We start from the raw sequence: 27898 nt of genomic DNA on the forward strand, positions 1-27898 counted from the left end.
CATCTAATAACTAGCATCAGTCAGTGACAAGCCGAATATCTGCTTGCATAAGGACCAGAGTGGACCAACGCGTTATTGCCGTGGCTCAGTTTGTGAAGCTGTTTCTGTTAAATAAATTATCCAATTTTTCTCGAAATTTTAATCATTTGTTTGTATATGTACATCTAACCTACCGAGTTCCGTCCCATTCGGATAATTCCTTCGTGGTGCGTCCCCTCACCCCATCCCCTTCTTCTTAAGTGTAAATTAAAATAATCACTGCTTAGCTAAACAAATCAAGAAGCTCATTTAACGTGATTTGCTTGTATAAGTATCTTATCGTATTTGCCAAAAAAAAGTCTTTTGGCTTTTTGGCATGTTTTGCGCTTTGTGTTATATTGCACATCTTGCACAAGTCTCTTTAATGACAAGTACATTTACTTCTTTATGTTTCTTGTTGCTGATAATAAAGACAAGACACAAAAATGATTTCGTGTAGACTTTGCCTATTTGTCTAGTGTCCAGAGGGGGATTAAATAAAAGTGGAAAGGTGTACAGCAATTTCCCACCTAACATGCAACAAGAAATTGGGAATCTCCGCTAATTCAAAAAACAGTGAAAAACATTCCTCATTTAATTACTCCTACAAATTATCTGATTGTCTGGATTCAGTGGTCGAAAATTTCTGTTTGCTACGTGATAAGTTGAAGTGTTCATTTTAAATCTTCACGACAGCAAGTCGTGTATTGTGAAAATACTAATGTATTTACACGTGGGTAACAATTTCCTTGTAGAAGTGCCACGTTATCAAGCCACCAATAGGAGATAAACAGCAGCTATTTGGTGTATCTGCGGAAGCAACAGTTTTTCTCAAAGTAGCGCCTTCGTTTCACTTTTACTAGGTTAAGTTTAGCTGGCGTAAGCACACACAGTTTTCTACAGTATAATGATAACTTACTGATAATGCGGGTTAGATATTACATTTCTGTGATTTGCTTGTCTTTTCTTAACTTCCTCTACTCTCATCTCATTGGCATTTAAAACAGAGGGAAGATCGTTATCAAGAAAAATTACTGGCTTCTTGTTACGTTATAAAATGCAGTAAGGTTACGTTATATAATGCAGTAAGGTGAAATGTGGCGCACCGACAACGGCACGCCAATTTGTTTTATTCTGTACTTTTATACTTCGTATTTCCACTACAGTAATCATGAGGGCTTCATCAAAAGACACTTAATTTATTTTCAAGGTGGTGATGCCCACAGCTCCAAGATATTTGAAAAATGTCATGATTACCGCCTTGAGGAGCTGATAAAATCTTTAGTTAAACAATCGGTTTCCTTCGATTGACCATCGGCTTCTTAAAAGCATTTACAGCATTATACACTCCTGGAAATGGAAAAAAGAACACATTGACACTGGTGTGTCAGACCCACCATACTTGCTCCGGACACTGCGAGAGGGCTGTACAAGCAATGATCACACGCACGGCACAGCGGACACACCAGGAACCGCGGTGTTGGCCGTCGAATGGCGCTAGCTGCGCAGCATTTGTGCACCGCCGCCGTCAGTGTCAGCCAGTTTGCCGTGGCATACGGAGCTCCATCGCAGTCTTTAACACTGGTAGCATGCCGCGACAGCGTGGACGTGAACCGTATGTGCAGTTGACGGACTTTGAGCGAGGGCGTATAGTGGGCATGCTGGAGGCCGGGAGGACGTACCGCCGAATTGCTCAACACGTGGGGCGTGAGGTCTCCACAGTACATCGATGTTGTCGCCAGTGGTCGGCGGAAGGTGCACGTGCCCGTCGACCTGGGACCGGACCGCAGCGACGCACGGATGCACGCCAAGACCGTAGGATCCTACGCAGTGCCGTAGGGGACCGCACCGCCACTTCCCAGCAAATTAGGGACACTGTTGCTCCTGGGGTATCGGCGAGGACCATTCGCAACCGTCTCCATGAAGCTGGGCTACGGTCCCGCACACCGTTAGGCCGTCTTCCGCTCACTCCCCAACATCGTGCAGCCCGCCTCCAGTGGTGTCGCGACAGGCGTGAATGGAGGGACGAATGGAGACGTGTCGTCTTCAGCGATGAGAGTCGCTTCTGCCTTGGTGCCAATGATGGTCGTATGCGTATTTGGCGCCGTGCAGGTGAGCGCCCCAATCAGGACTGCATACGACCGAGGCACACAGGGCCAACACCCGGCATCATGGTGTGGGGAGCGATCTCCTACACTGGCCGTACACCACCGGTGATCGTCGAGGGGACACTGAATAGTGCACGGTACATCCAAACCGTCATCGAACCCATCGTTCTACCATTCCTAGACCGGCAAGGGAACTTGCTGTTCCAACAGGACAATGCACGTCCGCATGTATCCCGTGCCACCCAACGTGCTCTAGAAGGTGTAAGTCAACTACCCATGCCAGCAAGATCTCCGGATCTGTCCCCCATTGAGCATGTTTGTGACTGGATGAAGCGTCGTCTCACGCGGTCTGCACGTCCAGCACGAACGCTGGTCCAACTGAGGCGCCAGGTGGAAATGGCATGGCAAGCCGTTCCACAGGACTACATCCAGCATCTCTACGATCGTCTCCATGGGAGAATAGCAGCCTGCATTGCTGCGAAAGGTGGATGTACACTGTACTAGTGCCGACATTGTGCATGCTCTGTTGCCTGTGTCTATGTGCCTGTGGTTCTGTCAGTGTGATCATGTGATGTATCTGACCCCAGGAATGTGTCAATAAAGTTTCCCCTTCCTGGGACAATGAATTCACGGTGTTCTTATTTCAATTTCCAGGAGTGTATTAGATGAAAATAAAATCATTGATGATGTCAGATAATAAAATCATGAATTGGTCATCGTTGTCACACCGTTGTGAATTACACTGTCAATGTGTAAACCGTGCTAGGTTCTTTTATGTTACGTCAGCAATCGGCGTTAAGGCATTGAACGGATGCATACCACATAGAGCCGACTGCACACCTCACCTGAATTTATTTTCGCCTAATATGATGCTGTGAGTGCTTTTAAAAACCTTACGGTTGTCAGTCCACCGAAACTGCTTGTGTAAATAAAGATTTTTTTTGGCGTTGCAGGACGATAATCACGACATTTTTCAAATACCTAATGTAATCCCTACGCTAGTCAGGATTATTCGTGTTTTCATGAAACTGATCCTTTACATTCTGTGAAACTTTGAGCGCTAATAAAATTATTACAGTGTGAAAAAAAATTCTTACAAGGAATATTATAATCATCAAGGGAAGCAGTGTGAAATTACGCAACGATAGCATTAAATGAATAACATACCGTGCTATTTCACAGACAGTGCCTCAAAGTATTTTTGTTACTAACTTCTACTTAGTCGCAGAAGTTTGCCTTCACCAAATATCAGGATACCTGTTCTTAAATCACTTTTTGGCTAATTATACGCGTCACCGTACTCCCTCAGGCCAAGAAGACGATACAAATCCATGGAACAGATAGTTCTGTTGTTAGTTTCAGATAGTTTTGTAGTTAAGACACGGCCACGTAGAGTATTAGATGGGACAAAATCAGGCCTGTATTGTGTTTAAGTGTCTGGATTCGGACTGCTCAAGACAAGGGTGTGCTCTTGCTAGCAGGCAACCTGAGACTGGAGTACAGTCTTCTCCAAGCGCAATTGTGACAGCGTGACCTCTTACAGCGCAAAAATCCTACGTGCAATCTTCTCCAAGCACAGTTGTGGCAAAGTTTCCTCTTGTAGCGCAAAAATCGCACGCTATTTTCCTTGGTCATTTCTGTTGAACAAGCAAGGGGAAAGATTTCCACACATGATTACAACTACTTCTTTTGTTAGACTGGTGCAATTACATCTTGTTACCAATGCTAAAGTAACTTTACTTGTTATCAGCTACGATTTTCAAGACTGTTTTTCACCTGCCGGGTGTAATGAATCACTGCTTCGCTGATAGGACTTCGAATCGCTTTCCTTTCATCCGTTATTCGCTGACTGCAAAGCTTCCTGACGTTAAGCGTCTCCGTGATATTTAGGGACGGCAGCTGATACAGTCGTGGATTGCAGTGAACGTTAACATCAATTCTCTAAACACAAAACTGGTTTTCCTTCGTAATCTGTATTGCTAGCCCCTTCTGAATCCGTCCAAATGCTGCCCGTTATCATGCAAGGACGATTCTAAACTGTTCAGTGCAATCGTTCGAAGTATGATCCTGAAATCCACTGTGACACCACCAGAACTTTCTCTAGCCTTTCATGAATAGAAATCAATGTTAATCCTCAGTGTTAAAAAAATTGTATGATAGCCCGTCGCCTAATATGGGTGTTAACGTCATCCATTTCTTTAAACGCCAATAGTACTGCCTCCTGTTACAGAACATGTGTACGTTTCTCAAGAGTGCAGATGGAGCTAAGAACGTCGACGCCAAAGTATTATTTCTTACTCTATTGCAATATTTTACAAAGTGAAAAAATAGCTATTACTTCCTGGTTTGCCGATATCAGGGTGCAATCCTTCCCTGCGAAGTAGTATACTGTAGTAGCATGTCCCAGTCATCTTTATATTAGCAAAATCTTGTACATAGAAGAAATCCTGACGGATATCACGTGCATCATGACTAAAACGCCGTCTCGCAGACGTAACGTGCAAGTGGGAAAACATTTTCTTGCAAGACGTGGGTACATCACTTCTGGAATTGCATCAGATCCACGCTACCAGTGAAAGTAGCTGCGTCGGCAAACAATGGTGTGCAAGAATGACGAGTTTTACTCACGGATTCCTATTCTCTGGTGAGAGTTTCTCAGTTCCCTGTGGTACTGCGTAGTAGAGTGTGCGATGGAGGACAGTTACGAGGAAATCAGAAGCGGCCCTACCCAGAGATGCACTGTACTAGAACTCCGGCTCTAGGGGCGCCCAAGGCAGCGGCTCACATCAACTCCGCAAACATTTACCAGCCGCCGGCCGGAGTGGCAGAGCGGTTCTAGGCGCTTCAGTCTGGAACCGCGCGACCGCTACAGTCGCAGGTTCGAATCCTGTCTCGGGCATGGATGTGTGTGATGTCCTTAGGTTAGTTAGGTTCAAATAGTTCTAAGTTCTAGGGGACTGATGACCTCAGCTATTAAGTCCCATAGTGCTCAGAGCAATTTGAACCATTTACCAGCCCGACACGAGTTTGGCTTTGCACAATTTTGTTCCTTGTCAGTTTTCGGTACAGAAATAAAGCTGACACTATTTTGTCGAATATAAGAATAATTACATCTCTCAAGTTACTCACAAAAATGTAAATGTTAGGGTGAACCAATTCCAACAAGGAGTGAAAACTAGAATGAAAACTATTTTGTCATTCTCGAAAGCACAGGTGCAGGCAGGTATCATATTCCTCCTCCTTTTCAGACATGTTTGTACTAACGTAGGAATGCTTCTATTGTTTTATTTATATGTAATACTTTTCCAGGATAGATTAAAAAACGCGCATTTCAAAATGTTTGGCTTAGTGTATTGCCCATTATTATTGCTAAATGGTAACATCAGTTAAAGTACAACAAACGAAAAGTTGTGAATTGCGGAAATATGTATACTGGACAGATTAGCTCTCTTGCGCATGGCGTCACTATAAGCCCGCATAGTCCGCGCAGAATACCTTGGCCGGTAGACGCGCAGTCGGCAGGGAACGTGTGGGGAGGGTAGTAGTGGTGAGGGTTATGGGGAGACGCTGTAGAGAAACGCCGCTCAGAACCGAAGCCTACGCTCAAGTTTTGGTAGATAGTAAGTGGATCCCCTCCACGGCCAGAGTTGCTTGGTGACCATTCAAAAAGCTATGTCACTCTGCTTTGTTTAGTATCCACTGAAGAATTCCACTGAAAATCCAGCTATTTATTTTTGCTTGGCTTGTTAACTGTTACTTTCAGAGAAGCGCCATGAGTGTCGAATTTTGAGTAAAACCAACACATTTCTCTGATTGCCATATTAAAATTATCTTGTTCTGCCAAAACACAGCATAGTTTACACAGTGTCATCTCACTAACATGTGGAAACACAGTTGCGAGAGAATTTTGACACATTGGTTTGTTAAGTCTATGAAGTGGGGAACAGGGGAAAAGTAAGTCACTAGATTATGAAAAAGCATGTCCTCGGTACAAAATAAACCTGTAATTTCTTGAGAGTTCCTGGCAAATTAAAACTGTGTGCTGGACCGAGACTCGAACTCGGGACCATTGCCTTTTGCGGGCAAGTGCTCTACCATCTGAGCTACCCAAGCACGACTCCCGCCCCGCTCTCACAGTTTCAATTCTGCCAGTACCTCATCTTTTACAGAAGCTCCTCTGCGAACCTTGCAGAATTAGCACTCCTGGAAGAAAGGATATTGTGGAGACATGGCTTAGCCACAGCCTGGGGGACGTTTCTGGGTTCTGTAATTTCTCCATTAATGTTGTTCCAAAACTTGTAGCATTCCTTGTTTCACCAGCTATCGATGGCTCCTAAAATTAGATTCTTTCATCGGAAAAAAAGTAGTTGATGGAATAACACTATAGATAATAACCTTACGACAAAATTCTCTCCTCTTTATGTGCTATCACTTGCAAAAATCTCACTTGGATAAAATAAATGTCGTGTGACAAGGGCCTCCCGTCGGGTAGACCGTTCACCGGTTGCAAGTCTTTCGATTTGCACGTCGTTGGGGATGAGATAATGATCAGGACAACACAACACCCACTCCCTGAGTGGAGAAAATCTCCAATCCAGCCGGGAATCGAACACGGGCCCTTTGACATTCTGTCGCGCTGACCACCCAGCTACCGGAGGCGGACTCAGTTGGATATCTCAAACCGTTTATGGAATATGAGGAATGTTGTGGATATTTCACACTGGCTTTATCGATGGTGCGCCGCGGTCGCAAATGAGTGTGCTACATCACATAAATTTCCTCGAGATTGGTGAGGATTAGAGACCTCTACCCAAGATTAAAGAAACGTCCGATACGTTAACTAGTTTTCACGCACACTAACGCGTTACGTTATATGCAACAATCGCAAAATCTTAGCAACCCCTATTTTTCATTGCAAACTTTTTCGAATTTCGCGCAGTATGTTATTTCCACGTAAATATAACAATAACTATCACATCATCATGAACCTGACATATAAAGCTACAAGTAACGCAAAAATGAATTTTTTTTGGAATAGTTTCTGTAAAATAATTTGATAAAGACTGCAGGGTGTGCGCCTTGATTCTGTCATCACCGACCGGCCGAAAGGTGGCAAGCACTGTTGGACTCCTCGCATTGGGCTCAAAATGACTTGTCTACTAACTCCCCATCCCCGCTTTTTTCCTCCTAGGGACATACACTCTTAGACATTGGTTGAACAATGATGTATTTATAAAATCGCAATGTGATTGTCATGTGTCACGGTCTTGTATGTGCTTAAATTGCATGCACATTTAGTGTAAAAAGCCTTCTCAAACAAATGGGCTCATTAAACACAGGAGTTAAAATTTTTAGCTTGTGAAACAAGTGTTGTTTTTGAATGTGTTTATTTTCAGCTTGTATGTTCAGCATGAAACCTCATTTAGTGAAGCATAGTTCAAGATCAAGGACTGTGATGCACATTTTCTTTGAGACTGATGTAATAATTGTGATATGAAATGTAGTGTGCTGTGTAAATTTTCAAGAAAGCTGTTAAGAGTTATCAACGGTGTACTTGGTCCTCATCTTAGGTATACTGAAACGGCAATGCATAAAATGAATATTGAAGATGTGATGGCAGGAAGTCAGCTTGTTATGCAAGTATCTTTTCCTGATGCTAACGAAAGCAGTAAACAATTGATAGCCTGCCAGTTCTGTAGGGAAAGTCCTTTGGGCCATGAAAGTAGTGTGCAATAATTTTAGCTTTAAATCCATTGATAACTTTCAGGAACTATTTATGACAATGTTCCCCAATAGTACAAATGCTGGAAAAATATCATGAACTGCATCAAAATTATCCTGTTTTATATCGAATGCTAGAGGGCCACATTTCCATGTGCTGTTATTAGATGACCTATAAAAATCAGGTTCTTGTACATTCGTATATGATGAATTAATAAACAGAGAAATAGAAAAGTAGCTTGATATCAAAATAAGGTACTGGCCACATGTCAGCGATGGAGTCAGTTCATCACTTCAACACTTAGAAAAAGTCTGTGCAGAAAATCGTGGGCGGTAGATGGCAGACAGCAGGGCATGCATTGGGAGAGTGGTAGTGGTGGGGCTAGAGAGGGATGCTGTAGGGGAAATGCCGTTCTGAACTGAAGCCTACACTCCCATTTTTTGTAAATATTAGGTGGGGCCCCTTCACGACCACACTTTCATGGTGACCATTCAGAAAGAGCTGTCACCTTTTGAATGTTGGGCTCCATAAGGTTCCCTTTCTGTGCAGCGCCCATAGAATATAAAATTATAAATAATGTAGATGCTTTGATTAGTACCTAAAAAGAATTTCGCCAAAAATTTAGCAATTTATTTTCTCCTGACTTGTTAACCATCTGTAACTTTCAGAGAAGTGTCACGAGTGGCGCCGAGTGGTTCTAGGCGCTACAGTCTGGAACCGCGCGACCGCTACGGTCGCAGGTTCGAATCCTGCCTCGGGCATGGATGTGTGTGATGTCCTTAGGTTAGGTAGGTTTAAGTAGTTCTAAGTTCTAGGGGACTGATGATTTGAGCAGTTAAGTCCCATAGTGGTCAGAGCCATTTGTCACGAGTGGCAAATTTCGAGTACCTACAAATTTCTCTTGTTGCCATGTTAAAATTTGCTTCTTTTGCTAAAACAGTGGTGTTTACACAGTCTCACCTCGCTAACATATTGGGTAGATGCAATTGCAAGAGAATTGTGAAGTGGTGGTTTATTAAGTGAAGAACTCAGGAAAAATAAGTCGTATCTTAAGAAGAAGCACATTCTCTCTACAAAATAAACATTTAATGTCTTCACTTATGTTGTTCCAAAACCTATAGCCACCAGCTGTTCATGGCCCTTAAAAATTGCATTCTCTCATTGAAAAAGTCTATAGTTAGTGGAATAACACGGTAGATAATGAGGTTTTGCATAATAACCATGAGCCTCGATTCTGTCATCACTGACAGACCGAAAGGCGGCAGACAGTGTTGGCCTCCCCTTCTGAACAAATGAGTGAACTTGCCCAGCACTTTTTATGAAAGTTGGTCACTACGCATAGCCCACCATATCCTGTGCAGACCCTGCCTGGTGTCTCATGCTACAGTAAAAGACATGTGATGAACAAAATATGCTTTTAAAGTATCGGGAACTAACTGACATTGGCACCTGCTCTTTACATATTACACATGGTGTTTTTGGGAAAGGGTCAGAAAGGGTTCACAGTTTATGGTCAGGAAAAGGTGGATTTAATGGCACAGACATCATTTTTTTAATACTTCCTCCAATAAGGATAGATGAATTCAAGAAAATTCTGCATGCTTCCCAAGTTGAAATTTCTCTGATACTTGTAATGTAGTGCATTGAGAGACTATTAAGTCAGTGGTGTGCTGATGAAATGGAAATTGGTTGTGAAACAAGGAAAACTGTTAAAAAAATACTGCCCAAATGCAGAAGTCACTTTTTCTTTGTATGAGAGATTTTTATGAAAAGTAACACATCATCATCTTAAAAATTACCGGTCAACACTGTAATTGTGCAGGAGAGTAGATGCCTTCAACTTGAAAATAGATGTAAATCATGGGCTGTGAACTTCATCCAAAAAATCACTGAAAATGTTGTATTAACTTCTCCAATATCTATTGAAATCATCTCTCATGAGTGGAAGATTCTTCAGTGTCATACAATACCAGGTGATGCGTATATTGCAAAGGACATTGACAGAAACATGCAGAAGTTGATTATTGACTATTATTTGCAAAAAATATTTTTCATAAAAAGTTTTACAGCTAGTGATGTGTTCCTAAACCTGAAGAGGTTGGTGAAAGCTGAGTCAGGCTGGCGATTCTTTTGGAAAACCTGGTATTCTCAGGCAATTACATTTTGCCTGGAAAAATCAGGGAAATCTTAGGGAATTCTGTGTTTTTAACCTAGTTTTGAAATTTAATTTAATTGAGTTTCATAAATCACATAGTTCAAAATAATATCTCAAATGTGTTAATTACATGAATATTATTCTGTATATAATTATATGAATATTATTCTGTATAAATTATCAATGTTTAGAAGCTGCGTGTAAACTACTGCTTATGGTGTATCTCACTTAAGAGGAAAGAAGTCATTATTGTGGTATCCCCTCCCTCTGCTCACCATTAATTTATCAGGAATTTTTGACCCCTGAATGTGTGAGTAGCCACCTTCTGTATTAGTAATGTTAGATAGCAATGCAGATCCAGAAAGCAGATTTCCCAGTGTTAACAATTTTCTCACAGAAACTAGAACACACCTTCCCCAGAATTGCATAGAGCGCAATTGAATCTACAAAAGATGGATTGAAACAATACAGCTATGAAATAAAAGTTTCTATAAAATAATTTTTGAAAAGAGATTGTACAGCTTGTCAGTGTTACTTAGCTAGACCTGAGGAAGAAAAATGATTACAAGAAGAGTGTGCAAGGAAGAGGAAAGAATGATATGAAAAGAGGAAAAGAGAAGTAGTAGAAGAAGAAAAACAGTGAAAAAATATTTTAGCAAAGTAAAAAAAAACTTAAATGAAAGAAAAAAATGGAAAGGGAGGAAAAGTATATCTAATCAGAATTACATGCCTACAACAAACTTTTATCTGAGCAAATAAGAGAATTAAAAATGCCCTAAAAGTCAGTGATTAGGCCAGTGTGAGAACAGCACAAAATAAACTAAATGACACAACTATTGCTCATTGAAAATATATGAGAAAAACAAAAATACAAAGAAAAAAACAATGTAACTATGTTAGAATATTTTTGTATAGAGTCTGCTACCAAGAAAGTAATGAAGAATTGAATGCAGATGTTTTGTTTATTTGAATCTGCCAGTACCTCATCTCCTAACTTCCAACCTTCACAGAAGCTCTCGTGTGAAGCTGCAGACTAGCACTCCTCTGGCTAAGTCATGTTTCTGCAGTATCCTTTCTTCCAGGAGCTCTAGTTCTGCAAGTTTTGCAGGAGAGCTTCTGTGAAGTTTGGTAGGTAGAAGACGAGATCCTGTCGCAAGTAAAGCTGTAAGGACAGGTCATGAGTTGTGCTTGGGTAGCTCAGTAGATGGAACATTTGCATGTGAAAGGCAAAGGTCCCAAGTTAGTGTCTTGGTCTGGCACATAGTTTTAATCTGCCAGGAATTTTCATATCAGTGCACCCTCGACTGCAGAGTGAAAGCTTCATTCTGGGTAAACAACCCCCAGGCTGTGACCAAGACATACCTCTGCAGTATCCTTTCTCCCAGGAGTGCTAGTATTGCAAGTTTTGCGAGAGATCTTCTGTGAAGTTTGGAAGGTAGAAGACGAGGTACTGGCGAAAGTAAAGCTGTCATACTTGGGTCATACTTGGAAGATTCAGTCAGTAGAGCACTTGCCTGCGAGAGGCAAAGTTCCGAGTTTGAGTCTTGGTGCTGCACACTGTTTAGCCTGCCAGGAAGTTTCAAATCAGCACACTCTCTGCTGCAGAAGGGAAATGTCAATCAGTAAATGTTAACGGTTTCATAATAAAATGTTGTGAATTCAGGGAATATGTTAAAAATAATTGTAAATGTATTCTTATATTTGAAAAGCAAATTTTGCAATGACAAATAGGAAAATTATTCGTGTTGGAAATACAGCAATCGTCATATCTTTGAATGCTACTTTTTTGCAGATGCTCTCCTACCTGAAGGGCAAGTTGCAGAATTGTGGTAGGGGATTAGTGGACCCATACTTAACCATTTAGGGATTGCAGAATTCTTATCCGACAGAAGGGCTAGTGCTAGGTTGATCAAGAAGCTTATTTACTGTTTGTGCATACTAAGTTGACAGATCACGTTAAATAATTATGCAGCTTCTTTCAGACAGTTTTTCATTATAGATAGCTGCATCATTTGTAAAAAGGGTGAGGTTACTATTAATATTGTCCTCGAGGTCATTAATATACAATAGGAATAGTGAGGGTCCCAACACAAGGATGGAGAGTCATTGTCAGCTATACATGTAATGTTGAGGAAACCCTAGGAAAGTGTGTTGGGATCCTTGCTGTTTGCGTAGTGTATTGCTGACCTTGCAGGTAATCTCAGACTTTTCTCAGATATTGCATTTATGTGCCATGAACTACTGCCTGAAAGAAGCTGTGCAAATATTCAGTTAGATCTTGAAAATATTTTGAAGTGGTGTTAAGATTGGCAACTTGCTTTGAATGTTCAGAGATGTAAAATGTTGATATCAGCATTTAATGCCAAGTAAATTAACATCCAGAAATATAATGGACCGTTTTGAAGCAATAGAACTACTTTTTTGTAACTTGTTTAGTAAGCATGAAAGCATCACCAAGATGACCAACCAACTGCATTTGCAACAGATGCTGTGAGAGAGGTATTCTGCATCTCAGTGTGGTTTTCCAGTTCGAAGAGGTATACCCACATTTGTTCATCCCGAAAATCAAACTGGAGCAGGAAATGAGGGGGGGGGGGGGGGGTGACTGGTACACAAAGTACCCTCTGTCACATGACACAAGGCAGCTTGGTGAGTATAGATGTAGATGTAGAATGCTCATTCCGTTACGCTCACTTCAATTCACCCTGGCCTAAACCGGCCTGTTGTCCTTCAGCCGGTATCAACAGGCTGGCTGGTATTGTGAGAAGAGGTCCAGGATGAGAAGAAATCTCCATCACATCACTGATGCTGAGACTTGTGTGCAAGTGATGCATAATTTCTCTTGTCATCACTAATATGTTTATGCTCTTATGTCTTCAGGCTTTGTAATTTCCTTCTGAAATCAATTGAAATTGTATCTCAATTGATTACATTTTAGTAACCATTTTGACTTGAGTCAATTAAAAATTCACTTGAAAAAATAAATAAAAAATGCTCGAAATGGTCCAGGAAGGAGCTATAGTAGTATTGATCTCAAACTCTATGCTGTAGAATACAGTATTTGGTCAGTAAGAGGAGGAGAGGTGGTGGTGTAAAATTCATGATCACCAGACTTGGTACATAAATTCTGGATTCAGTTCTAAATCTCTCCACAGCATCTTCTGGAGTGAATGTTTTTGACACTGCATGAAATTTTATGTGTCAGGTGGGCTGCATGCTAAACTCGGGAGTCCCCTTTCATGCTGTTAGAGAGGAGTAGCCCCTGTGTTGGCATTGGGTTTCACACTCTTCCACATATCGCCATCATACAACACCATAGGATATACACATCCATTGAAGTCACATTATGACATTCACTTATCTCTCACACTGCACGGGGCCATTGTCCGTGAAGGAAGAAAACCCTTTCTGATTATGGGGCTGAACCTACTCCTTGGGATCTCCCAGCGAACAGTGCCATACAAAACACTATTTTTGTGCAGTACTGGCTACTGTGTTTGAAAATGTTCTTATATTTGAAGAACACAAAGACTTCCAACAATTTGAGAATTGGAGTGTGAGCTTCAGCACATGCTGGTTTATTGTATAAAACAGCTTCAGACATTTGTCGAATATTTGGTGTTAAGTATTTAAAACCTTTATAGTTGAGCAAGCTAACACCCCCCCCACCCCCCTCCAACAAAAAGCTAGTTTTTCATGCAGCTCAGCATTCATCACGTCATATCTCCTGAACTTAAGTGTCGTCCAGTGATATCATTTTGCAGGTACATTCTGTGCTATACCTGGATATTGTCTGCAAAATGTATTCCCAATAGTGTAAGTAGTAAAGAAGTAATGCATTAAAATGTCATGCCTGATGATGAAGTTTTACTGCATGAACAGCGAAAATGTAGTAAGTGATACAAGTCATGAAGTGCTCGCATTCTCAAATACGGGTTGTATGTGGTCTGGGTAATTTTTGTGCTAAGAGTTATGCTGCCTCGAGACATATACAAAGTTTTTAACTGAAATACTTGACTTCCTGTGCTAAGCTTTTAATGTAAGATATGCCTCTTAGAGAGTATATTATGACAGCATTTTAATTTTTTTAAATTTACTCAGTAATTATATGAAGTACTGAAAATTAAATATTTATTGCCTCTGGAAGTCGTTAGATAGGCAACCTGCAACTGGGCTTTAATAAGAAATATCTAAAGAACAAATTAAAAAAAAAATGAAGTGCATGTAGAAGGTGGCAATAGGTGTGAACTTAGTGGTTGAGACTTAAAAAATATCCTAAACTTCATTTTAAAAAATGAGAAATCGAAGAAATACCAGACTATTGGAAGGTGCAAGAGTCTGTGTACTTCAAAAAAAGAAAAAGAAAACAGGCACAATCGATTTCCTAGTAATGTTAAAATTTTGTCTAGTGCAATATTAGGCAGATAGAATATTGATAAAAAAAGGGTAATATTGGGGCCATTCCAAAAATTAGGTCACACTTCAACTCAGTTATGTAACATTACTTCATGATATAAATAATAATATATCATCACTTTAGTCAATTTCTATAAAGGAAATGATTCGTGGGGATATGAGCCCCATTCTTAACACTGAATTAAAAATAAATAACAGACAGACAAATTTGGTCAAAGCATGCCTAAAAATACCAAATTGGAAGTTAAGATTTTCAGCATATTTTTGTAACAATTTGAAATTCAAAAGCAGACTTTCGAAAGGAGACTGAAGTTAGATCTGCACACTTCAGTATTCTGAGGAAAAAGCACCATTTAAGAATGTAAAAAAAGAACAAAAAGAAACAGACAAAAGTAGCCAAGTAATACCTGAAATTGAAAATAAAGAAGTCACAATTAAACTTACCTGTTTTTGTTGTAGAGATAAATTGAACTTTTCTTAATTTTTTTTATAGAAATTACTGAAATCTGACTTTGGATAAGTCTTTGAAGTCTAAAAACGTAAATATCTTGGGGAAGTTAACAAAAGATGCAAACCAGGGAGAAATTATTCAAAGCATTGGATTAACTAAATACAGTCCAATGAGATATCATGAGATTCCGTAATAAGTCTCCAGTTACAGTAAAAGACTATTCCCACACATAAAAGCCAAAATCATACTCTGCAAAAAACTTGACTCTCCTAGATACAACTGGAAAAGACTATTGAAACAAATCAAACATTCTACAATAAAAATAAAAACAAAAATAATCTCAGCAATTTCAAATTTAAAAAAATAGAACAGTAAATATTTCAGAGAGCTGTAAAATACTTGTTTATTTCCTTGCAATAATGTTGTTTTGTGAGATATCGTGATGCGGTACTGCTGTTGTCATGGTTAAGATTTCTCATTGAATAATTTGTTTACAGATGCTGCTCTTTCTCCACAACATGGAAAAGCAAACTCGAGCAATGGAGATGGACTGATTAATGACTTAAGACTTCTTTCACTTGAAAAACAGCTGAACATTGAACAGAAGGTAAAACATATATACCTGTTCTTCTAAGTTACAGTTCCGCATTGAAGCAGAAGATGCACAAAATTAGAATCTAAGCTAATGGTTCAGAGAAGACAGTCAAAATAGTGACAGGAGTGGATTCAGATAGTTATTTAATGTATTGTAGCCTTTCCTTTTTTAAAACTTTTCGTACTTATTTTTTCCCTATTGCTTTCAGTTTCCTCCCTTAAGCTCTTTCCTTGATATCAATTTATCTTTAGCTGTAGGAGGAAAACGAAATTTTGCTCTTGCCATGTTAAAATTTGAGTCCAGTTTAGTATTTTCAGTAAATTTTATTGTTTATTTTAGTTAGAAACTAGGTGTGTGCTATGAACCACTTTTGAAGTGCCAAAACGTGTAAATTGTGACTTATATAGCAAACACAAAAAGCTCTTCAGTAAACTGTTAATGTAATAAATCACAGTTTCGACAGTTATTTGACAGAGCTGTTTTCATACCACACAGAAGTATTCAGTAATTCATTCCTGAATTACATGATAATCGGATGAAGCTGTCCAAGTCTAAAATGTATTAAGGTTAAGGTATTGTTTTGACTACAATATTTGTTTGGCCAGTAGCAACTTAGTCCTCACCACAAAATTTATAAATCTTGAACCTAACTTAAAACAGTGGAAACTCCAGGTAGCCATTTTTTCTTACCTTTGTATGCTTGTTACATAAAGTAGTGGCACCTATCTGAAAGACTCATGAAACTGTAAACTGATTTTCTAACCATGAGAACACTTTTATTGAACCTATTTTCCTAGAATGTGAAATGATTACATTGTGAAGTTTACTGTCGGCTGTTGTAAAATATTCCACTACTCATCAGTCAGGAGATTGAAAGTCTTTTTCACTTCAACTACATTTAACATTTATCGAATAGCATATACAAGAAAATGTTAAGAAATGCATACATGTTTTGAGTAAAAATAATAAAATTGACTTTCATGTAGTGACTGTAAATAGCAGATGACACACTTTACACATGATACATCCCACAGGGGGTGAACAGCTCTTTTGTCAATATGTGCATGGTGAACATGGGGCCCCAAACTATTGCAGCACGTGATTCCTTTCTTGTGCTGGAATTCCTCATCTCAGACTATCCTTCCTTCTCTTACATACTTTCTCATGATGGCAGCCTTTGATGTTGGCCCGGCTATGCCCTTGGGTTTGTCTTCCTTTCTCGACATATTCATTCATTTACTTTACATCACCTTTCGGCTGAAGTAATTTTTGGCCCCCTTCTGGGTTTTACAATCAGTCTCATATTTTTTTTATGTAGTGTGGAAAGAACACCTTAAATGATGCCTACTGCATGCACTCTGTTCAAGATCACTAGTGCAAGATAACTTTCACACAATACCTGCATGATCTCATGTACACATTTAAAAGCCAACCCAGTAGCCAGTCTGACATTGTGGGGTCATTATGTAGCTTTTCAGTAGAGCCTCTTGACACCAAAGGGATCACATTGCTGATGCTTGAGCTGCTAGCTTCCCGTGCGTACCAAGGGGTGGGTGCCCATCGTGGGGCATCAGGGCCCCTGGCAATGGCTGTCGTACCAAATGACCTTTGCTGCGGTTGGGTGGTACCTGTAGGGAGTGGGTGGCCTGAGGGTGGACAGTTCGCACTTAAAGTCACCTCTGCTGCACAGTCTACAGCTCTTGAGGCGAACGCTTGTATGACACACCCATGAACATTGCTCTACATAAACATTTGAAAATGGTCCAAGGAATTGTCTTACACAGGTATCTGACACTCCATACAGATGAGCTATGGGTTAATCTTGAAAGATGAGGTGTACATTTTATCTGACGTGCCCAGAAAAGTCCTAAGGATGATTGAACAAATACATGTGCTTGTATCTTAGCTTTTGAAGGGAATGTCCTCGCGGAAACAGTTAGTTACAGTGTGCAGGTGTGACGTGAAACTTTAAATCCCACCACCAATGAGGTGCGATATGCTTTTACATCTCCTGCTGGTTGGGAATGCCATTCGTTGCCAAGAACGGGTGTAGTGTTTTTATGACGGAACTGATAGCTGTTAACAGAACTTTCCAATGTATTAAAAAGGCCTTCCTTGACCATGTTTTGATATGTAATGACTCAATGAGCATACTCCAGGCTGTTGACCGATGTTACTCTTGTTGCCCTATGGTATCTGCTATTCAAGACCTTGCTTAACTTCATCATACTGCCTGCTCGATTGTCTTTATGTGGGTCCCAAGTTATATGGATATCCCCGGGAATGAAGTGGCCAATTGCTTAGCTAGAGGAGCTATTACGTGTCCCTCATTTACTTTGACAATCCCAGGTGCGGATTTGCAAGTGCAAACAAGATCTCTGCTCCATCGGAGATGAAAAAACATCTGGTGGACTACTAACCCCCCCTCTAATAAACTGTGCACTATCAATCTAGGAGAGTACGGCTTCTCCCAGAAGAAGTCCGCCATCCTGTGTTGCTTATGTATTGGCCATACCAGGCAAACTGATAAGTTTTATTATTATTGTTGTTGTTGTGTGTGTGTGTGTGTGTGTGTGTGTGTGTGTGTGTGTGTAAAGCCCCATTCCCATATTGTTGTTGCAGAGCCTTATACATAAACAGTACCTCATACCCTGGTGGAATGACTGCTCTTTCTGGTCCTCCATGCTAATAGAAATATTTTCAGAACCTTTTAAAATCTAAAAAACTTTCAGTAGCAGCTTAGTTGTTAGTAGGTCCCTTATTACAGGATCAAACATAAACGGTTTCTCAGTGATTTAATCACATCCTCAGGTGTATACATACAGCTAATTTAACATTGGTGTGTTAAAAATAAACAGTTTCCCAATGCCCAGAAGGCATTCGTAATGTCAGAATTGCCTAAATTGGATGGTTACAGAACCTGCCCTTCTCTGTATACATTCAATATTCCTTGTTAGTCCTATTTGGTACGGATCCCAGATACTTGAGCAGTATTCTAGAATGGTGAACATGAGTAGTTTGCAAGCAATATCCTTGCACTTCCCCAGTATTCTACCAATAAACTGAAGTCTGTTACCTGCTTGACCCACAGCTGAGCCTAAGTGATCATTCCATATCATATCCCTATGAACTGTTACACCCAGGTATTTGTACAAGTTAGCTCATTTCAACTATGACTGATGATGTTATAGTCATGTTGTTGTTGTGGTCTTCAGCCCCGAGACTGGTTTGATGCAGCTCTCCATGCTACTCTATCCTGTGCAAGCTTCTTCATCTCCCAGTACCTACTGCAACCTACATCCTTCTGAATCTGCTTAGTGTATTTATCTCTTGGTCTCCCCCTACGATTTTTACCCTCCACGCTGCCCTCCAATACTAAATTGGTGATCCCTTGATGCCTCAGAACATGTCCTACCAACCGATCCCTTCTTATTGCCAAAAGTTCGATCGTATGGGGTATCAAGTGAAATTTGTGGTTGGATGAGGACTTTTCAGTTGGGAGAACATAGCATGTTATATTGAATGATTTTTCATTTTGTGAAGTGCACAGTTTTACATTTCTGAACATTTAATGCAAATTGCCAATCTCTGCACCACTTTGAAATCTTATTATGATCTGACTGGTTATTTATGCAGCTTCTTTCAGACAGTATGTCATTATAAATAACTGCATCATCTGCAAAAAGTCTAAGACATGTGACACTGAAAAATCATTCAATATAACATGCTATGTTCTCCCAACTGAAAAGTCCTCATCCAACCACAAATTTCACTTGATACCCCATACGATCGAACTTCTGGCAATAAGTGTAGGTGTGGTACTGAGTCAAATGTTTTTCAGAAATCAAAAAATACTGCATGTACCTGACTGCCTTTGATCCAAAGCTTTCAGTATGCCAAGTGAGAAAAGTGGAAGTTGGGTTTCACTTGATCGACATTTTCAGAATCCTTGCTGTTTGGTGTGAAAGAGGTCATTTTCTTCAAGATACCTCGTTATATTTGACCCCAGAATTTGTTCTGAGGTTCTACAACAAATTGATGTCAAGATATTGGATGGTAGTTTTGTGGATCACTTCTTCTACCCTTCTTGTAGATAGGTGTTACCTGTGCTTTCTTTGAAATACTTGAACAGTTTTTTGTTCAAGGGATCTACAATAGATTTTAGTTAGAAGAGGGGCTAACTCATACAGAATCTGATAGGGACTTCATTGGGCCCGAGAGCTGTGTTCAATATTAATAATTTCGACTGTTTCTCAACACCACTGAGACAAATACTAATTTCACTCGTCTTTTCAGCAGTGAGTATCTTGGCTACATCTCCATTTTCTAGTAGCCTATCCTTTCAATATACAATTGAATTTTCCCCACAAATCTTACTACTATCAATTTCAAGTTTCAACTAGCTTTTTGTACCTAATTTTATGTGAGCTTCACTGCTTTTCAGGAGTGCTTCGAACTCTGGCACTTTGCTGCAAAAGCTGTGGCAATTAACCACTAGGGTTTTAATACTCTCATGTGTGTGAGGCATTTCTTTCAATCATGTACTGATTTTTTTTCCCCCTACAGCTGTTGTTATCTGGATTGGCTGGAGAACCGCCTAATCTAAAAAAAAAAAACCTCGTGTGCATCCACAGTCAGATACCTGCGTAGCAGCCTCTAATGTGCAGTGCAGTTTTATGCAGTGTCTCTGTTGTAAAAAGATTTGTGAACCAACAAGCCGTATTAGCTTATTAGGAATTTAAATATTTCTTTTGACTCCAGTTCTGATTTCCTGTGTAACCTCTCCTATTCTGTGGTAGTAGTTTCTACCTATTCCTTCTTTATCCCTTTATTTCTGTAAATTGGATGAAGGAATTTTAAGTTTTGAAAACATATTTGTTCTTTCTAAGCGTTCATGTATCCTATCTTGTCAGTAGGCTGGATGGCGAGCAACGTTTTTCCTTTCATTTTAATTTGCAATTTAATTTTTTATTTATCTTTAAATTTTGTATTTTTTGTACATATGAAGCTTATACTGGTCAGTTACCTACATTCTTATACAACTCTTTTGGTAGAAGAACTGAACTGTTGTATAGACTCAGTGACTTTGAAAAGGCTAGCCAGGACTAATTGTAAATTTGTTTCTCTGAACAGGTGAAACAGGGAGCTGAAAATATGATAGCAAGTTTGACAGCCAGTCACTCTAGAGATAAAAAGCTTTTAGCTGAAGCTCATCAGATGTTGGCCGACTCAAGAGCTAAAATAGAGTTCCTGAAAATGCGCATTTTAAAAGTAAAGCAGCTACGACATAGCAGTGTGGATCCTAGTTCAGTACCTAACAGCACCAGTAGTAATGGGAGTGGTGAAATAAATCAAACCAAAGGTAAATTGTAACTGATAATCCAATGCTTACCTGGGGGAATTTTTGTAAATAGTAATTATTAATATAGTTCATATTGCTAAGTATTCAGGTTATACATAGTGTGTTTTAGAGTAAGTTAATTGTTGCACAAATTGTAACTAATTATGGAAATACTTATCTACCTTCATTTTACCATGCTATTATGAAACAGACATGTTAACATTAAGAACTTTTTTGTGTTTGGTATGTCATATGTCAACTTCCATACTCAGTTTCACAACCGTAAAAATTATTTCTGCACACCAGTGAACCAGGTGCATTTATATGGTATGTGAGCCTTCTGCAGTTTGGATGGTCCACTTACAGCTCTTGATGATAAGTCTTATCACAGTTGGTGTCCAGCCCCAGTAGCTGAGTGGTCAGCGTGACGGAATGTCAATCCTAAGGTCCCGGGTTCGATTCCTGGCTGGGTCGGAGATTTTCTCCGCTCAGGGAATGGGTGTTGTGTTGTCCTAATCATCATCATTTCATCTCCATCGACCCGCAGGTCGCCGAAGTGGCGTCAAATCGACAGGCGAACGGTCTACCCGACGGGGGGCCTTAGCCACACGACATTTCATTTTTTTATCACAGTTGGTATCTTGGTGTCTTTAAAAAACTGCAAATACCTTACCCCTGGGGATGTGCTAGTCAAAATTAGGCAAAAAAGTAATGTGCGGAGACTTTACTTTGTCATATCACTGCAGCCAGTTCAAGGATCTTCAGTTGATCCCTTTATAGCCCATATTATTGAAAAATATTTTCATCCTATATTCTGTCTGTTTTCTATTTTGGGTACAAGAACAGAAATTTCATTTCTTTTTTATGAAGACCAGTCTTAGTTGGTCTCATGTTGCTACTTTGAAACTGTGGCAGTATAAATACTAGATTCATCTCAAAGTACATGATGTACCACATGATAAAATTATTTAAAAATTGTACCTTCTTTGTGCCAAAGATATTCACTTCCACCTCTACATATCATTGGCAAAGAGTCGGCCATTAATATATGAATCTTTTCTTTTGATCGATACCTTTTGTTCTGTGAGGATTGATTCATGTCTTTGGTTAGTTTCCGTATTTGACTTTTAGTCAATATTATTTTTATACCCTCATGCTGACTCAATATGATGAGCCAAATATAAGATCTTTTTCAAAAATAAAATTAGTATTTGACTAGCATAGTGTTAGTACCTGTTTCTTTCCAAGTGCTCTGTTGTCAGCTCATACCGTTGTCCCAGGAACCTCTCCACTTTGCCGCACAGTCCTGGAAAGCATATTTTCGAATATCCTTTAGTGTCAATGACAAATTCTCTTTAATGTCATCAGTGGTGTCAAAATTATGTCATTTAAGCATAGATTTGAATTTTGGAAACAAGAAAAGTTGCATGGAGCAAAATGTGGGGAGTAGCATGACCACAGTTGGGCATTAACTGATTTTTGGCAGAAAAGTCATAAATTGCCTATCTTTGTGGGCAAGGCACAGTACAACAATGAAAGTTCACATTGTGTCATTGAGGCAAATATTCAACAAGCACAAACTCATTAACATTGGGGAAAAAACCTGTGAATACCAATTTGATATGAGCCTGTCTTAATGCTGTCGTCATAAATCCGACACTTGTTCCTGTGACAATATGCAGGAGCCCAGCTCAGTCATTCAGTGTAGAGAAAGCCAACGCACACTAATCAATACTTGGATGCAGATAGTTTGTGTACAAGAATGTGGGTCTGTAACATGCTAATGCATAGAGCAAAGATTATTTCTGATGATGATGACCACTTACAGTCTGAACTGGAACATTTGAGACACGTTTTCAGAGAGAATTGTTATAGCAAAGGAGACATTAAAAACATGTTCACGCGCAATGAAGGGCACCTTCTGAATCGGCAGAAGAGGCCAAGCTGGCTGCTTTCCTGCTGTACTGTGGAGGAACGAGCCGCAAGTTAGGAAGTGTGCTGCAGAGACATGAACTGAGACCAGTATTCTGGCATGACCCCGAGATATGAGACATGCTGTGCCCTGTTAAAGAAAACATTGTTGTTCAGGTGCCCGATGTGTGTGGTGTCCTTTGCGAATGCAGTAGCACCTATATAGTCAAACTATTTGCACAGTTGCAGAGCTTTGTACTGAGCACAAGCGACATATTAAAAAAAGGGAGCTTGGCAACTCGGTCATAACTGAGCCTGGAAAACGGTCACAAAATATGGTTTGAAAAGACAAGTGTGTTGGCTCATGCATCATCATATTGGGATTCTGTTATAAAGGAGGCAGCTGAGATGAAAATAAACAGCAGCATTTTTAACTGAGACCAAGGGTACACAATTAGTAGGCCGTGGGTGTGGGCATTGGATATTGAAAGAAAGCAAAGACAGATACATGATGCTCATAGGGAGGAGGGAACAGCAGTTTCAATGCCACTTGACATCACTGGGACCCATGGCAGGCTGCAGCTGCTATGATATGCCCAATATGTTCACATCTGCCTCATTTCGGCCTTCTCCATTTGGTACCATAGGCTGCAGTCACATCTGTACAAGGAGATAACCATACCAGTCTTGGCAGTTAGTTGTTTTTACTCCTGTCACAATGGCAGAAATAGCCATCAAAAGCTTGAGTATTTTATTTTATTTGAATTGATGCTCCTCGAAAACTAAAAGATTTTACTCAGAACAACTCTCTCTGGACCACCGGATTGTCCCTGCGTGACTTTCCCTGAGTCTGTCACCATTGTCCCTTCATTGCATTTTATTCAGTGAATGACGCCCTGCCTTTCAACCGTGTTACCTATCCCAGTTTTTTCATCATGTTTAGAGCACTAACTGCCATCCTTCTCCTAAACATGTAGTTGTCTGCTAGCTAGATATGTGTTCCATAGATCATGAAAAACATTATGACTAAGAATGTTTCAACTGAACAACAAGCACAGAACATACATTTAAAAAATATATGTATTTTTATGGCTACTTGCTGGGCTATTAAAGGTTTTTGTATACATGAATAATTATTTCTATTCAATAATTTGTCTTTGGTGTATAATGAGTTGTTGAGAAGAAATACCTTTAACTTAACATCTGGAAACACTTCTGCTGGCTGTCAGACATTTTGTTTCCATGACTAGAGTGTCAGAGTTGTATAGCGCCCCTTAAAGTGCCAAAGGTAATTCAGTAAAGTGTAATGCAAATCACTTTCCTTCTAGTATTGTACAGATTATCCAAATGGTTTATACGTGTTAGTCTTGTGTAGTATTTTCATGAGAACGACATTCTCAACTTTCGTCTCAGTAGAGGTAATTCTTTTTATTTATTGCCATTTTGCGAGTTTTCTGCAATTTATGCCAACCAGACCGGTTTACAATATGTAAGTTTCTTTTTTGTAATGTGCTAGTTCTAACAAATTTTGCAGTATCGGCTTTTTTATCTAGCAGTCATTAGTGCCTACTGTTTACAACAAGAAAATAATATATCATTATTGTACTTTCACTTAAATAGCTTGTGCACCTGCATTAATTAAAATGAGCCATCTTTTTTTACTGTGTACAATTACAGCTCAGTTAAGCAATAAAAATATTTCGATCAAACATTTCAGAAGAATATTAGGATGATGGAATTGTATTTTTTCCCTTCGTACTGTCTTTTCATCAAGATACTTCCCCATTAATTAAAGTTTATAATTATTATCAGTTATAATTATATATTTATTGCATATTTGCTTTCTTTAACAGATAAATTTGAAACACCACTTGAAGAGAGAGTGGAAGAATTGAGGCACAGACTGAGGATTGAGGCAGCTGTTGTAGAAGGTGCAAAAAATGTTATAAAAATGCTGCAGAGTTCCAAAGTTGTAGATAAAAGAGCCCTTCAGGAAGTAAGTAGCATTTCAACATACAAATTTTCACTTGACTCACTACATTTTTGTAAGAGAAGGTTGTATTTTATTTTGATTTATATTTGAAAGAAACAGTCATCATGACAAAGCTGTCAGCTGGAAACAGCAATACAAAATTCAGTAACCGAATAATTTTCTCCATTTTGATTTCCTGCAGACTTGCCTTCCTATTAAACATACAAACACAAGTGATGTAGAAATCGTGAATAAGTCACTTATGTGTTTACATTTGTTGAGTAAGTAATATATTAGGAGACATATTTTTGTGTGTCCAGGTGGACTGATAATTCCACTTGGTACACAATGTTACAACTGACTTAGTTTTCTCTATTAGTATTATTAGCATTGCATGAAGGGAACTAGTTGAGTTGTGATACTCTCCGGAAATAATTTCTTTGAACCTGGGCCCACGGCCTGTGTAATTATTTATTGAAATCATGTTTTCCTTTGCTAGCCTGTATTTTCTAAAGATAAGTCTGTGTCTGTCTTGATGCTGTCTTCTTCAACATATAAACTTTTGTTTAATAAACATAATTTAATAAATAAAAATTGATGTAAGTTGGTAACTTCACAGAAAAATGGAATCATCTACCCTGCTGGATGTCTGATTTTTTTCATCAACATCATGATCATAGTACCTTCAGAATAAAATAAAATAACATTAATCGTTTTACTGGTCCAAGTGATGTTTCTGTAACTGTTTATGATCTTAGCAAAATGGGGGTTTCTCTGCAGAGTTAATATTAGTGAGGTCGTGGAGTCTCACAATTCTGAGGGTATCAACTTAGTTGATGAATGATCTTATAATATCTAGGAGGATGTTTAAATCGTTGAGTTTCTGTAGTTATGTGGCTTCTGGAATATCTCAACAAAGCGACTATAACGTTGTAGCCCAGTCACCGAAGGCAAAAGAAAAGTTTGAATAAGGGGGAAAATTGTGTACTTGGAAACTTTTGTCTACTTACATGAAATGATGTCATGAACAACATACGAAAAATACACACCGGTGGTGTGTGAGCAAGATGGTGGGGCCTTAAATGTCACTTTTTTGTGTTTTTCTTATATAAACCTAAAACTGTGGCAACTAGCAAAAATGTTTCCCAGTACAAAATTAGATTTCCTACAAAGGAAGTTCTATTCACTTTTTCTCTAGGACTAATAACTCCCGCATTCCAGGTAATGGAAAGGTCACAGATTACTAAAAATATTGTTTTAATGGTATAAAACTACTGTTTACTGTTAAATGGATTGTGTTAAGAACAGATATCGAATATGTGTACAATGTCTTTAGTGCAGTAGAGCCATAATAATAAATGAATTGTGTAGTGGGGATGTAACAGGGTGTGTGGAGCAGGGTGGAGAGTAGAAGTGCAAGGGAAATTTGGTCACCGAATTGTGGTCATACACTTCCCTCCTCCATAGGTCTGAAAACTACAACAGCGAGCAGGTGATTCCCCACTCTGTCTACCCCACTACATCACAAAAGTAACTACAGGGTGTTTCACAAAGTTGTACAGATGTTCTGGAGCGCAACTCACGATCCCTGGTGATGCAGTGCACAGACATGCCCAGAGAGGGAGTGTAACACTAGGATACAGATTTGAGCTACTAATAAAACTAATGCAAGAAATGCATAGGGATGGAATCTGTGTAAATCTCTGCCCACTATTCTACACTTCTATAGGAGAAATAGTTTCTTAATCACACTGTCGAGCACCTGAGGTGTTCTTCTGGGAAAGGTGACCTCTCATCCCAGGTGCTGCTTGCTTTTGATTTTGCAGACAGAGGGTGGATTCACCTGCTCATTCTTCAGCTAGCACACCTATGAAGGGGGAAAGGTGTGTCCACAGTCCGGTGGCCTACCGTCCTTCACACTGCTGCTCCCACCAGTCCCCTCTCCACCCTGTTACAGCCACAAAACACAATTTATCCCTTAATACCACTCTACTGCACTTAAACACAGTACACTTGTGTAGTATTTGTTTTTTACCCACTTCATTTAACAGTAATTTTATGCCATTAAAACACTATTTTTAGTAATCTGTGATTTTTCCCTCCTCTGGAACACTGAAACTATTAGTCCCAGAGAAAAATAAATTGGATGTTTTTTGTATGAAATTTAATATAGTTTTCGAGTTATTAAAGAAAAGCGTAAAAATGATCTTTAAATGTTCCTTCCCCGATACCCCACTGGTGGGGATTTTTGCTATGTTGTTTATGACACTCCCTCCTGCCACTGTACAAAAATTAGCAATTACACTATTTTCGCCTAATTTTTCTTCACTAACTGGACAGTTGTCTCTTTCCCCTTGCTATCTGATATTTTAGATAGTTTTACCCCTTTGATATTCATTCCATATTGAAGATAACGGAAGTTTATTGAAGATAACGGAAGTTTTCTTCTGTGATTGCGATAGAATGGTATGTCAGAATGATCCCTCCCTCCCTCCTCCCCCCCTCCCCTTTTCCTGTTTCCACATACAATTACCAATTTTCAAACACCCTTCACTATATGATAATGAAAATGATTGGTCACATTTTGGTAACAGCATCACTCCCTGCTGCTGCAGTTCCTTGTCCCTCCTTATTTTGTGTTTCACCAGTTCCTGTTCTTCAAGAACGAGTCATGATAACTAAGTAAGGTGATGTATTCATAAGAAACTGGACTTGTGTCCAACATTTTTTGTTTGGTGATCATGCAGAGAGCCTCTGTTCAGGAAGTACCCTCACTTTTTTATTTTCATCTAGTTAAACTTGCCACCCTGAAGTTGAAATTTTCTTACAGCCTGATCCTTATCAGTTTGCTCTTGAGTGCGTGTAAATTAAAAATAATAATAATTATTATTACTTCATAATTTCAACAGATTGCCCATTAGTGTGATAATATTATTATTATTATTATTATTATTATTATTATTATTATTACTATTATAAGGTAAAGTACCATTATGAGCTATAACTCAAAGACCCCGAATGTACCATGCAGTCATTGTAATTATGTTTGTTGAGAAAGATTTATAAACAAAAGGTGCATGAATAATTGCCTGGTTATGCTCAATAAAACCACATACCCAAGCCAGGCTGTAAATTTGGCCTTTGCTTTTTTAACTACATAAGCCGTGGTGTTACTGTATACTGTGTCCTTTTTCTTTTCATGATTCATT

At 39.3% G+C, this 27898-nt stretch overlaps 1 protein-coding gene across 3 annotated transcripts in view; it reads left to right on the forward strand.

Annotated features, from left to right (window-relative positions):
• Positions 1 to 27898, forward strand: part of LOC126187703 (serine/threonine-protein kinase N) — a 347916-nt gene that overhangs the window by 144203 nt on the left and 175815 nt on the right. For all 3 annotated transcript variants that reach the window (XM_049928946.1, XM_049928945.1, XM_049928947.1), the window contains exons 3-5: positions 15368 to 15477; positions 20599 to 20827; positions 24571 to 24713. In XM_049928946.1, the coding sequence (XP_049784903.1) occupies positions 15368 to 15477; positions 20599 to 20827; positions 24571 to 24713 (482 nt within the window). The remainder of the gene's footprint in view (positions 1 to 15367; positions 15478 to 20598; positions 20828 to 24570; positions 24714 to 27898) is intronic.

Source organism: Schistocerca cancellata, chromosome 5, assembly GCF_023864275.1.
Source record: "Schistocerca cancellata isolate TAMUIC-IGC-003103 chromosome 5, iqSchCanc2.1, whole genome shotgun sequence".
Classification (NCBI taxonomy): Eukaryota; Metazoa; Arthropoda; class Insecta; order Orthoptera; family Acrididae; genus Schistocerca; species Schistocerca cancellata.